The 14,352-nt window shown below is 52.6% G+C and overlaps 2 protein-coding genes across 2 annotated transcripts; both read left to right on the top strand.

Annotated features, from left to right (window-relative positions):
- Positions 1–3,317: 3,317 nt before the first annotated feature.
- BROUX77_007279 (uncharacterized protein) lies at positions 3,318–6,330 on the top strand (the record flags this gene model as incomplete). Its single annotated transcript, XM_073752357.1, has 3 exons — positions 3,318–3,551; positions 3,718–5,322; positions 5,404–6,330. The coding sequence occupies 3 exons, from the start codon at positions 3,318–3,320 to the stop codon at positions 6,328–6,330; spliced, it is 2,766 nt and encodes a 921-aa protein (XP_073602690.1).
- A 4,775-nt stretch (positions 6,331–11,105) lies between these two features.
- Positions 11,106–13,629, top strand: BROUX77_007278 (uncharacterized protein; the record flags this gene model as incomplete). Its single annotated transcript, XM_073752356.1, has 4 exons — positions 11,106–11,337; positions 11,636–12,059; positions 12,346–12,705; positions 12,849–13,629. 4 exons carry the CDS (start codon positions 11,106–11,108, stop codon positions 13,627–13,629), a joined length of 1,797 nt encoding a protein of 598 aa, XP_073602689.1.
- Positions 13,630–14,352: the final 723 nt, after the last annotated feature.

Raw genomic sequence — 14,352 nt, 5'->3', positions numbered from 1 at the left:
CACAGTCTATCCTTGTCGCTACTTGCATCTCAGCCTTATACATGTGCCTGTGAAATTGGCCTGGGGTTTGTGCCATGTTTGGAGACGGTCAATTGCAGCCTGGCTCAAGGTTGATAGACAACTCGAGACTGTAGTCTCTCGTGCTCCAAGCTCATTGGTGCGCCAGGTCAATGCAGAAGAGCTGTCAGATTTCTGGGACGAACGAAGTAAGCACAACTAGCAGCTTCTAACTAAGCGCAACTATTGTGCGCTTAAACAAAGGGTGACATCCGTCATCACAGAAAGAGACAAATCCAAGCCAGACAGTCTTGATTCGGCTCGATCTTGGTTCTGAGCGAGACCCAAGCTTGGGAGCAACTAACTAGTTGATTAGTGGTTATAGTTATAAATGGTTAGCTATATGGCGCCTTGAAGTGCTTCGGAAAAAGGAGCGGCACGAATCACAGGAGAACCCCTTTAGTGAGATCCAGCTCCAAGCAAAGTAAACAAATATCTGTAGCCGAGAACTTTCTAACAAGCGGCCCATGCTTCGAGTGTGTACAGGCATGTTTGGGCTTCTTTTTCTCATTTCATTTCATCTTCTTTCCATCGATCGGAGTGGGTGGAGTGAATTGATTTGATTTTATTTTATTCTTTTACGTCTACAGTGGGTGGAGTGATCATCAAACACTCACTGACAAGATGACCAGGCAGGCCTTGGCACAACCTGGCGGCAGGCGGCAGGGCTGGCTACTGGGATCCTTCGATTCGGACTGCGTAGTGTCTCGGCTCAAAAGGAACTGTGTAGACTGTAGACGCCGACTCGGGATCTCGACTTGACTTAATTTTGGGGGGTAGGGCGAATAAATTAGTAAATCGTTGTCCTCTCAACTATCAACTCCTATTCTCTTCCATGCCCGAAGCCTTGTTTTATATTCCCATGTCGGGGGATGCTGTGGGTCCTCATGACACGTGATCGTTGGTCACGTTCTACCCTTGTACCCTTATCTCAACTCATCACTTAACTATATTCAACACCCAGGATCTCTACGTCTAACGATCCAATAGGGTCGAGCCCACGTGACCCACAAACAGACGTTAAACGTAATAATAATAATAATAATAATAACAACTCGGGATCTCTCTGAAAAAAAAAATTGAAAAAAAAAAACTCCCGCCGGGATTGATTTGATTGATTTCATTCTTTTACGTCTACCTACTGTTATTTCGCAGCAATACGACGGCATATTCCGGACGGAAGCAGTCGGATGATGTCATCTTCCGAGCAACTCCCGGGTGGTCAGCAATTGTAGGTTCGCAGACTTCAAGCATCTCCTGTGACTTTTAGGGTCCGGCGTAGAAGCCAGGAGGACTCTCTGTCCAGCGCAGCCCAGGGGCGAACCTGTGGGGTTCCAGGGTTGGTTACCTGGTATTTTTGGTTTGCAACAAACTGCGTGTAGTCTAGTCTAAAAGGCCACCGGCTCTCGGCACGGGGGTTTGTCCCCGGCGGATTACGCGTGGTTTTGTCCTTTTGCGGGCATGGCCGTTGCTGCAACTTTTGTCATTTTCCTCCTCTTGTAGCCGGCGCAAGGGAACAGGACTCCGCAAACTCTCCTCCTCTTGGAATCCTCCTCGACATCACCTTGTCCTCCAGATACCACCTCCCCGTTGAACAAAGGAAAACTTCCACAAAAACGCACCCCAAAAAGTGGACCCACGACAACAAAGCCCTGTGTGGAGCTACCATCCCCACCAACATTCGTTCGTCGGGAAAAGCCGGCGTGTTCAGGGGGCCTAAAAAGCCAAACCGAGATCAAGCGAGCCTCCAAAAGGGCTGGCGATCGAGTGTCCGAAAGAAAGAAAAAGTTGGACGTAATCGCGGCGTGTGCTATGGATGGAGCACAGCGTCGAGATCCCCGCGCCGCGGGTCGGACATCCGGAACCTTCAAAAGAGGCTGCCCTTCGAGTGTGAGTATGGCTCCCCGAGTTGAGTGATGGGAGCTCGAGAGACCGGCGATCGAGAAGTGTTGCGAGAGGGGGCGGTCGTCGGCAAGATCATCCCTCGAGAGGGGAAAAAGGCGGGCTCAGGGCCTCACGACTCGATTCATCGAGAATGACCGAAATCAGACAGGACGGAAAAGAAAGGACAGCAGCATTGGGAATATGTGCTGGTCGCTCTTCTAACCTACAACGAAGGGGAAAAGTTCGTCTTTGGGCGAGGGGGCGGCATCTTGAACTCAAAGGTACCCCCCCGAGGGTTGTAGGAGGGAAGGTTGATTTTTGTTGAACTCGACTTGACTTGACTTGACTATATTTAACGTCTACCGGAATCACTAAGATCAAACGACGCCGGATTGGTTACCGGACGGAAGTTTAAAGTCCTCCGCTCGACACGCCCATCGTTTCTGTGTGTTCGGGATGGCGCACCATCCCCAAGCCCCGAAGAACCAGTGGTCCACACTCCGCTATGAGCAGCAAGAAACACAAGTACAAAAGAAAAAAAAACATTTTCCCCAGATAAACCCTAACCCCCACAAAGAGTTAACCATCCCCACCAACATTCGTTCGACCGAGAAACGTGGCCAGACACAAGGTCGACCATCACAACCAGCGTGGCATGGAAAAACCCGAGTCGTTGAGCGGGCGAAAAACCATACCAGGTGAGCCTCCGGAGGCTAGGAGCGTATCCTTCCGCTTTTCGAAGTGGCCGCCGCACCGAACCATGGCTGAGGCCCGACACAGTCCCCGAGTGCCACAGCAGGACAAAGGAAAGACAAAGGAAAAGGAAAAGACGAAGGTGGACTGTCTGAACCTTCAAAGGGACAGTCCCGAGTTGCGAAGATGGATCCACGAGTTGTTGGGTGTGGCGGCGATGAAGGGCCGGCGATCGCGAGGAGGGTGTCGTGAAAAGGGGGCGAGTCGACGGCGAGGAAATCCCTCAAAGTTGGGAGAAAGCGGACTCTGGCTTCGCAGCTCGTTGTCATGTTGAAGAGACGAGAATGGCAGCAGCATTGGGATCGTGTTGCTGTCCTCATGAGACCCTCAGCATAGGCTCGAGGGGGGGAGGCCGACCTCAAAGGTACCCCCCCGAGGGTTGTAGGAGGGAAGGTTGAAGGTTGTTGTTGAACTCCCGCCGGGGCCGTTTCATATTTAGATCTGTCCGGAGCCCGGTCTATCAACAACATCACAGCTCCGCTCGCTTAGCTCAGTTGGTTAGAGCGTCGTACTAATATTCAATAACGGAATATCAAGTAATGCGAAGGTCGCCAGTTCGACCCTGGTAGTGAGCATCCGGACCTTCATCCCGTTGACGGGCTTCTTTTTTTTTTTCCCGTCCCATGTCCAGTTCAGAACTAACGGACTGTTCGGATGAAAAGAGCACTATTGTTCACGGGAAAGGCGGGCTAAGCGTCGCGCGTGCGGAGCAAAGCGCAGCGCGGAACAGGGTGGAAAAGGCAACGACACAGGCCGCAGCACAAGAGGCCAGGACCGAACGCCGCGAAGCCAAGAAGCGCCTCAGGCGCGCACTCAGGAGCGCGGCTCGGGCTTTCTACGCCGACCTGCTGGCGAGGGTCACTGATACCCGAGACCTTTTTCGTATCGTGAAATGGAGGACGAAAGCTCCGCACCGCCACTCCCCAGCACTATCGCCTGCGGACGGAGCGGAGGCCACGGTACAAGACACCACGGAAAAGATCGCTCTCCTTCGCAGCGTGCACATGCCTTCCGCCCGGCCAGGGGACATCGAATCCCCCGCCCTGCAGGTGGAACCGAGGACCCTGGGCTCCAAGGACGGAAGCCCCGCCGACACGCGCCCGAATCACCAGAGACGAGGTGGAAGCTGCTCTTTGGAGGCTGCGCAACACTGCCCCCGGCCCGGACGGCCTCTCGAACAACGTCCTGAAACTGGCCTGGCCCTCCCTCAAGCGGCAGGTCACCCATTTGTTCAACGCAAGCTTCTTCTGGGGCCACCACCCTGCCTCCTTCAAAGAGGCCAAGGTGATCGCCCTGCCAAAGCCCAACAAGAAGGATCGCTCGTCGTCACGGGCCTACCGGCTGATCTCGCTGCTCCCGACCCTGGCTAAGTGCTTGGAAAGGATCGTCGCCCGCCGTCTCTCGTGCTGGGCGCTGGAGGCAGGTCACATCCAAGACAACTACGCCGGTGCGGTTCCGGGACGCAGCGCCGAGGACATGTGCCTACGCCTGGCGCACTCTCTCGAGCGCAAAGCCGACCTCAGGGGTGAGTCTTCGGTCCTCACCTTTGATATCAAGGGGGCCTTCGACGCCGTGCATCCGAACCGCATGGTCAAACGACTGGCGGACCTGGGGTGCCCGGCTGGAACATGTCGATGGGTGTCCTCGTTCCTTGCGGGCAGGTGGGCTTCCCTAACCTTAGACGGCGTCTCCGACGCTCTCCAGCCAACAGGTGGCAGCCTCCCACAGGGCTCGCCCATCTCCCCAATCTTGTTCATGCTGTTCATGTCGCCGCTGTTCAAGATGCCACTCCCCTGCACTCTCCGTGGGTACGCTGACGACGGTTGCCTAGTCAACTCAGACTCGTCCCTCGAAGGCAGCTGCTCGGTTCTCTCCCGCTCTCTGGAGCTCGTTGACAGCTGGTGCACGGACAACGGCATGGCGCTCGACCTGACGAAGTCCGAACTACTGCACGTGACGCGCAAGCGTCATGGACAAAACCCAAGCCTGCGACTCCCCGACGGCTCTACGCTGGAGGCGGTCAGCCCTCGCGAGACCCTGCGCTGGCTTGGCGTGCGCTGGTCACGAAACCTCTCCTTCGTGCCACACATCCGAGACGTGGCACAGAGGACGGCACCGGCCATTCGCGGCATCCAGATTCTGTCCGGGTGCTGGAAAGGCGCCCCGATCAAGGGCGCCCTCACGGCGGTCCGCGCATGCGTGGTTGCCAAGCTGTCTTACGCTGCGGCCACATGGTGGCGCCCAACCCCGCCCAACGCTCCGCTAAGCCACGGGTTACTGGGGGCCTCAAGGCTCCTCGACCGCACCGTCCGCAGAGGCCTCCGCGCCGCCCTGCCGCTATATTGCACCACACCCTGTGCAATATACAACCTCGCATCGGGCTTCCCTCCCATGCGCTATGCGCTGGACAACCTCCTTGGGTTGGCTGCTCTCAGAGTTGCGCTGGCCCCGCCAAACCACCCCCTAGGCTCCATAAGGCCTATGTGGGGCATACTGGGTGAGCTCAGGAGTATGCTCCCATACGAGCTGTCCACGAGCTTCCCGCCGCCGTGCAAGGGCAAGCTACCTTCGACCCGGGCCCCGATCCGGGGTGACAAAGAGGCTGCCGCTGCAGCACACCTCGCTCTGGTCCGCTCCTCCCCCCCCTCAGACCTGTGGCTATACACAGACGGCTCGAAGCTGAGTCCGAACAGGGTTAGCGCCGACTAGGTAATTATCCAGGGGGGACAGGTCCTGCTCTCGGGAAACCGCCCGGTCCCTTTCCGCGCCGAGGTGCACGACGCCGAAGTGCTAGCCATTACCGAGGCCATAACCACCGTCGACCTACGGGACAAACCGCGGTGCCGCAAAGTCTGGATCTATTCAGACAACATAGCAGCGGTGAGTAGACTCACGTCCCGGGACGTCAAGCCCGGAACCTCCGAGGAACATCTTCGGAGAGCCCAAACAATTTGCGCGGACTGGTTACGTCCCGACGCCAACCATCAGCGACCAAGACCGTGGCCAGATGGAGCCATTGAGGTGGAAGCGATCTGGGTTCCAGGCCACTCCGATGTCGTGGGCAACGAGCTCGCCGACAGACAAGCCAGGTGGGGCGCAGACATAATCACCACAAGGACAGGCATGTCACTCTCCTGGGCACGCAGTGAATTCCGCGCCCGGGTCACTACTGCATTTCGCACCTGGTGGGAGGCAGCGGGTCGCAACACCAGACCTCACCTGCGCCGCCCGGTGCAGGCCCCGAAGAAAGCTTGGACAAGTCTCCTTGACGAGACCGATCGCAACCTCGCCCGCGCGGTGCTGACAGCTTTGTCAGGACACGGCGACTTTGCGGCCTATCACCGCCGTTTCGAGCACGAGGACGCCGTGCTCTCCTGTCCCCTCTGCGGAGCCGACACGAGCCCGGAGCACATCTGGGTTTGCCACCACAACCCACAGCGGGTGTCCAGCAGCTTCTTTCAGAAGTTGATCGGTACCAAGCGCGGAGCCTGCTGGCTGGCCGCCAAAGCAGCCAAAGCCCCCACGACCCTGTTGGCTCACCGCCGCATGAGGCCGGACACGCGGGCGCAAGACGCGGCCCCTCCCGCGCTCCCTCTGCCACCTGGAGACGGCGTACCCTCGGGGTCTCCCCCTTAGCGCGTTTGCGCTGCCATCACCTCCTTTTTCCTACTTGTTTCTCTCTTTGTTTGTACTTCCCTTTGTTGTTTCCTTTGTTTTTGTTTTTATGTTTTGCCTGCATCAGCGGCGAGGCCAGGACTCTAGGCCAGGTTTGGGGCCACACAAGCAAAGGACAGCCTCTGGGCTGGGCGGGTGGACACACTTTAGTCATTACACTTTGTGCGGGAGCTTTCTGTATGCATGGTTTGGATTTTGGGTTTCTGTTTCTGTATGTAATTTTTGGTACTACTTGTAGTCCCCTGTCGTATGCCGAGAATACCTCGCAAGTAGACAGGTAAAATAAAGACAATCAATTCAATTCAATCAATTCAGACTTTCATCATCATCAACAGTTTGGAAAACAATCGTGTTGCCCGAGAAAAAAGCATTCCCTCCCTGGGGCAAGTACGTTCTATTGGCTAAAAACCGTCGAACTTCCAAACGACGCCTGTCTGTTGCGCAATCACAAAGGTTCCACCCTATCAGTTGTTATGAGTCACCGAAGATACTGATACGATGTACAATCCCCCAAGGCATTCGCCTTGAAGGCCTGGCACCTAATTTTCGCGCACATAAACAACGACTATCTTCAACGCACTCTCAAACAGCATGACATCAAAATTCCCAGCGATTCTTCGAGATGTCAATCATGCATAAAAGCGAAGATAACACTCAGCGCCAAGGCCACGACTAGACTACGTCGTGCACAAGCCCCGCTCGAATACCTTCATCTCGATATATCCATAAGCTAACGGCCGAAGATTGAAAAGCTGCTAGAGCGCATGAATCTCCCTCTGTGAAACGGCGCAACCATTCCGATCAGCAACGACAAATTAATTGATCAAGAGTCTGAACAACTCTCTGAGTCAGGTCACGAGCTGTATCGAAGTATTGTAGGATCACTTCTACACATATCCTTGTCCCCTCGTCCAGATATTGCATATGTCGTGATGCGGCTTGTATCCAGAACTCACAATCCTACTATCATCCATCTCCACGGTCTCAAACAATGTCTACGATATTTACGACGCACGTTCGATCTCTCAATTGCCTTGTCTAAAACCTCCGCCTGTGGCATTCTTGCTTCGACTGATAGTAGCTGGGGTACTAGTACCTTCGCACATGCAACATCCAGACACATTTTTATGATAAATGGGTCACCCATCCTGTGGAGAGTGCGTAAACAGACAATTACGGCTCAAAGTACATGTTTCCCTAGTGGCCCGCTACAGACGCCACAGCCACCATGCGACCCCTTGCAGCTTGTTGTTGTTGTCAAACTATCACTGTAGGGATCGCTAGTTACAAAAGGCCAAGTTGCCCGGTTAATGCACAGCACAGAGGCCATGATAGTCCAGCGTACATAACTAATGGAAGATAGAAGCCTCACTAAGTAACCAAGTCCAAAGGAACGCTCGTCTTTTTTTTTTTTGGCGCAATGGTAATTTACACGCTTTAAAAACTAGAAGTCTCGCGGCTTCTACGCGAGAGGACACCCGGCTCATAAATGCTAGTGCCTCAACAAATTAACACGATTAACCTTTTGAAAACCAAACTCCGCAGTGGCATAACGCATAAACGCTGCCAAATACATCCCTCACTCCACCGTCAACCGAACATTCCAGGAATTCAAAACGGATGATTCCCCAAGAAAAATCGAGACGAAAACCCAAAGGTCACAACGCAAGACCCAGCAGACTACTTCCAAAGCTTCAACACCTCTGCTTAGGAAAATGGCAAAGAACGCCTAACGACAGCTTCCGCCGGGGTACCAGAGCCCACAAATTCCAAAGGAAACCACCCCGTCGACTTGGTCATAGAAACTCTGATGACCGACACCACAATGTGCACAATATCGGCATGTCTGATAGCCACTCCCGCCACTCTAGACTCCATGCACACATAAGACGCAGTAGATGCGGTCGAAGCAGCAAGTAGACAAATCTCCCGCTTGTGCCTTCTAGATAGTAGCACAGGAAGAAACGTTTTTAATAGCACACAACACTTCTCGACGTTGAGCTAAGACGTCACCAGCTAAGTCATAACAGGGGGAAAAAATGTCACAGTAAAAGGCGCAGGCATGGCCACCCTCAAAACTTCCGGGGGTGTTTGGAAGGATCTAAAACCTCACGATATCGCATTCACGCCAACTTTCCCGTGTAACATGGTGTCTTACAGCAGACTGGAAGACGGAGGAATACTATGGAACACGAAAGGAAACCGCCTACTTCTGCACAACATCATGAAACCAATCTTCGATGTCATAAAATCCAAGTCGCTATATTATCTCGCCGCTGCCCCGAAAAGCCAAGAAACACAAACCCTCCCGTCAAGTAACTACGGACTATAGAAACGCCCAACAAAACATCACAAATTTGCTACATCAACATCAAGCAACGCCAGACCCACTGTTTCAATATAGTTTTACCAAACCAGAACAACACCAATAAGCCGCCAAAAGAACCCTCTTGTTGATATTGTCAGCATGCCAACCCTACAAATAGAAGCATCTTAGGGTTGTGCTCCTCTGACTACATCGGAATTGCCTTCAACTCGTTCATGTTCTAACATCACAAATCGCCACAAGAGGAACGCCATTGTAAAAGTTCCCAACCTAGTGGAAGCTGAATGACAAAAGGCCGTACTTCTCCTTTTCTTGCTCGGACTAGACTTTGCTTCTAAGCTTCACTAGGCATTCTCCTCCGACTACTACTTGACTCTAGCACAAGACATCAATGGACTGCTGGGCATAAAAGGGCTGCTCTCTCCCTCTCTTCCATAGTATCTAGAATAGAAGGCATCGATCATCGTTCGCCTTTCTTCCCCTTCATTGAATACATTCTCTTTCATTGAACTCTTTGAACTTGTGACGTTCCGGATACTTCTCCGTACAGGACAACAGTGAGTCCTCCTATTAATCACTGATACCTCTACACCAACCATAAATTTAAAACCGAAACACTCCGCCGCCCCAAATATCTTCCATCCAACAACCTCTAGATCCTCATCCAAGTCGACTCCTAAGACCTAGCACCGACGCAGACGACACCCCAGTGCCAAAAAGTTCAGAAGACTACCACTAACATCAAACGGAGTAATTTTCACCTACAGAGTGGACGAAAGCCAATGACCATGTTTAGCGTGCAAAACCGAAGGAGAAATCTGCTCAGTATGCGCCCTGAGTAAAGGTCTATCCCAGCCTAGCCATAATCGCCGCATTAACCCAGAACGCCCGTTCCAAAGATTGGCTGTAGACCTCCACGCCTTCAGAGGCCATGAAATCTACAAATCAGCAATGATCCTGATCGACAGATACAGTGGCTACGCGTGGACAAAGATACTGTCCAACAGACAAGCAAATACCCTCAGCAAGGCCATCCTAGACATTACCAATGTGCTGGATAAAACCCACAGCGCCAAAGTAGCCAAGATCAAATCCGGCCAAGAGCTTGTCATTGAAGGTCTAAGCGAGCCACTGCACACATACGGAATAGAACCAGAGGCATTCGCTCCATACAACCAAGATCAGAACAGCGCTACAGAAAGAATCGTAGCAGTCATCAAAAAAAAGTATCGATGTATCTGGATTGATTCTGAGCTCCCAAAAAAGACTATGGCCCGAAAATCTAAAAACGGCGACTTTCCTATACAACATAACGCCAATACAAAGGCTCCAATGGAAAACGCCATACGAAGTCATTTACAAAACCAAGCCCACACTAGCCCTCCTAAGAATCATAGGAAGCATCAGATACCCTCTCTCCCCCATCACAAAACGGAGAACAAACAGACTAGAACGAGACCTCCCCAGAACATCAATAGGCGCTCTAGTCGGATACGAAGGCACGGGAATTTACAGGCTGTGGAACCCGACAAAAGGCCAAGTAAATGTCTCTCGGGACGTTACGTTCGACGAAACCACGATATGGGCCAAGACCAGCACAGACACAGAAGCCTGCATTTATCTTGAGGCGCTAGAATGGTCACAACCAGAAGTTGAGTCAGATATGGCTCTCAGACTAGACCAACAACAAGAGATTGAATATACGGCAGCCAAGAAAATCAACCTGTTCGCAGCGATCTTCATAGCAGCCTCCGACCCAAACTGGGGCAAATGAACACGAAAACACCCTGGCTGAGACCACGAAAACCCCAACTTCGATTCCAACACTTTCCAGGCACTATGGGAAAACAGACACTGAAATTCCATGCTTTTCTCTCACATGCCAAACATCCCTCCCCATTACGGCGAAGCAACGCGCGGTCGCGTGGCGGAAGAATGGGAAGCGTCCATGGCCTGTCACATCAGATCCCACGAACTAGCATCATGGGATGTTGTGGATGCCACAGAAACCCAAGGCATGTCTCTCCTGGGATGTCGATGGGTATACAAGTACAAATCACAAGACGGCATGACGGCGGGACTCACAGTTGCCAAATCACGATCAGCGATACGAGGAGACCAAAAAAAGCTAGACCCTAATGAGTGCGTATATGCCACCACTATAGCACCTCGCGTCTTGAGATTAGTACTAGCATTCGAGGCATTCACAAGATACAAAACGCAACAACGTTTACCCAGCTCATCGATACACTAGGGTGGAACCCCAACAGCTGTATCCCGGCAACAGCAACGGGTGCAGCCTTTATTCTCGCACATGTCAATCTTGCCATGATCATCAACACTCTCGCATTTAACGTTTTGCACCCACCCCTTCTTTGACTACAAACTGATATTGATTAGTTGATCCACCATGTCCCAAGGCCCACAGGAGGAATTAAGAACGCTGAGACAGCTACTTGAGGAAGAGCAACGACACCGGGAGGATACAGAGCGACAACGGCGTGATATAGAAGCTGTCGACCTCTCTCTCCGAGAAGAACTAAAGGAAAAGGCCCTCGTGCAGCTTGGTACGGCTCTTGATAACACCAGAACTCGCCCGTCTGCTAACAACGTCAAGACCATGATCTCAATGGATATCTTCAGTGTGTCCATGGCCTCAACTTTAGCCTTGGACGCCTTGTCCCTAGTCTACCAAGATCCCGACTCCAGACCCTATCAGAGGGGGGAAAGTCCAAGGCAACAACATCTGGCCGAACGAGCATTGTAGGGAAATATTACCCGCATAAGATGCGCACATGGACAGACTTTAACGACATATATATTGGTAACCATTTTCCTGCATTCAGGCCGCCCTTGGCCATCAACAGGTCTTCCCGTCTATTATCAACATGTGCGCTATGGCTCAGGAGATTTAAGATAAACTTCCCCGTGAATTCTCAGGGTCAGAATTATTTCTAAATGAGATGAAGACGTTCCAGTTCATTTACAAAACTCTCCAGACACTCGTTCGGAGGATCCTTAACAAGTGCCTCAAAGCTAGTAGCCAGCAGAAGAAGATCTTTTTTGATAACTATACCTCTAGATGGGGGCAGAGATCAATGCAGACCTCGGCCTTAAGCGGAGATGGGGATGAGCCCGGGACCCAGGTTGCTGCCAGGCCGCCATCCAAGACACAGCCCGACTACTATGTGCTTACAACCGACACCATGGCCTCGCCCGGAGACATGAACGACTCGGATGACGATGGCGATGTAAATGTATTCAGCGAGGAGTTCCGAGGTAGTGGCCCTGTTTATAACGTTCGTCGCATCAGTTTAGCAGAGCATAAAGCCGTTTATTGTCTACGTGCAGCAACTATAGCGAGGTACGTCGACGGTTCAATACCCGAAGACTACATGGTGCAGTTAGTCCGCATTGCCTTTCAACAAGCGACAAGGGATAAACAAGAAGAAGTAGCCCGTCGAACCAAAAGGGGCGTCCCCGGTCAAGTGTTTTACGCCCGCGCATTGACCCAAGCATTCCACTATATGGTCTCTTCAGGCGTTGAATTCGGGTACATAGCCACTGGCGAGACGCTCTCCTTTCTGCGGGTGACCCGACCACTTTTCTCTATCACGCATGTCTCTTCCCCATTATGTCACTACTCCTAGCTCGATAGAAGATGGCGAGAAACTGTCGGATGATGAGAGGGGCCGCCTCGCCGTGTCGATGCTCTCGACCATCACTCTCATGGCCCTTGAAACGACACCTAGCCAAGTGCGTGAACGTGGCTCCAATATTTCGCAGCTGACTCGCTTCCCCGAACTGCCGGCTTCTAGCATGGCTGCATCAAGCCCGGGAGGCAGCTCAGTGTTGTACAAACGACGTCACGGTGAGGGCAGCGACCGAGACAACACCAGTAACGACAGTTATGGGGACGACGACGATGCGCCCTCTATATTGAGTAACATGGGCATATCAACCGGAAGACGCCACCGACGCAACTCACCGCTCAAGAATCAATGGAACACGTCGGACGCCGACAGCGACGCTCCCGCTTAGACGTATACATATGCAGGGATGAAGAGGAAACGTGGGGCATACAGCGAGCGAAGCCCGGTTTACGGCGGTGGGGAGTGAATGGATGTAGGCCAAAAAGACCGACGCTGCCTAGCCAACGTGACCCGTCAACGTTCCGTCTCACCCGGGCCTTTTGCACCCAGGGATGCCTGCGTGGCCTCGTGCATGGCGAAGGGATGGACCCCGGCTGTCCTAATGTCCTGTTGCACATGCAAGCGGCACGGCGCGATTCTGGATCCCTGTGGATATCGGCTGAGCACGCGTTGACGCTAGACGAGCCCCGCGAACTAGTGCAGTTACAGCTCCTATCCAACGCCGAGCAGGACTGCGACTGCATTCTAGAGCGGGGCCTGGTGGGTTCAATCGGCTACCTCTTCAAGATCACCGTTACGGGGTACGGATATACGTTCGTGGCCAAGGGCGTGGGATCGTTGGACAACTACCGGCTGTTACGCGAGGTCCACGTCTACGAAAGGCTCGCGGAGCAACAGGGGGTGACGATACCAGTGCGCCTCGGCATAGTCCCACTGCTCCTGCCGTATCCCATGACGAACGGCGTACTCATAACGCACATGCTTCTGATGTCGTATGCCAATCTAGGGCTGCACAGCCGACGTGCTCAGCGGTTCGCCGAGATGGGTCATGTCGACCTCGAGCGCGAGGAGGAGCGCACTCTTAGGGAGCTCGAGGCCGTAGGCCTCGTCGATCGAGACTACACAAGCAATGGCAGCTTGACGTGGAACCGCGAGCTGCAACGCGTCATGAAGATTTATTTCGACCACGCCTCGGCTATCGGGTCAAAGGCCCTCAGTCTATATGGCAAGGCGGGGCTGCCCAGCGGCAGGAGGGGATGGGATAAAGACGAGCGTCATTAAAGCCCTTCCAAATTGCTACGAAACGTACAACGATCTGAATCTTCCATCGCCAGTCTTCTAATTGATTCAATATTGTGACCAATACCGCTGGGCATCATTAGCGCTATCGCCAGACCTCGTGATGCTCAAAAGCGCACTTGGGAAAATAAAGTCATGAATCTACATCAGCCGACGCAACTATCATGACGTCAGGGACCGGAAAACTCTGCTTTCCTCACCGCTCCGGGGAAGCCCGTCTCTCTACGAACATAAATGTTTCATGTTTCCTATGTTTCTATAGGTAGCTCTTCCTTTCTAGATCATCGTCTTCATATCGTTTCGACTTGAATACAAAGAGAAATACTTTCTACACCAGATCTTTGCACGCACTTCTGATATCTATTGATATTATCTGATGTTCCGGAACCGAACTTGCAATAGACATACGATTCACACACCTTTGAGGGCACCTTGGCTCGGTTTCCCCATCTCCCACTAACTACGTGACTCATTACATTGATGATTGAAGCAACGAGGCTGGGTGGTGTCTTTGCCAGTCAGAGATGTTACATTTTCAACTTCTTCCCACCTCACTCAAAGCATTTAGCTTCATAAATAGAAGATGATGTGGCGCATGATTATATGGTCAAAGAGACTGCGGCGTCCAAGCAGCAAAAAGTCTGGGCTGGTGATCCAGAGTCTGTGTAACAGGAAAGCTCCGGTCTATTCAACAATTGCAGTGGG

The sequence above is a fragment of the Berkeleyomyces rouxiae genome (assembly GCF_048999995.1).
Source record: "Berkeleyomyces rouxiae strain 22BRR77 chromosome Unknown BrBRR77_ptg000011l, whole genome shotgun sequence".
In the NCBI taxonomy this organism is placed as follows: Eukaryota; Fungi; Ascomycota; class Sordariomycetes; order Microascales; family Ceratocystidaceae; genus Berkeleyomyces; species Berkeleyomyces rouxiae.
The sequence above is the reverse complement of the archived record's forward strand: the minus strand, read 5'-3'. Positions and strand labels throughout refer to the sequence as shown.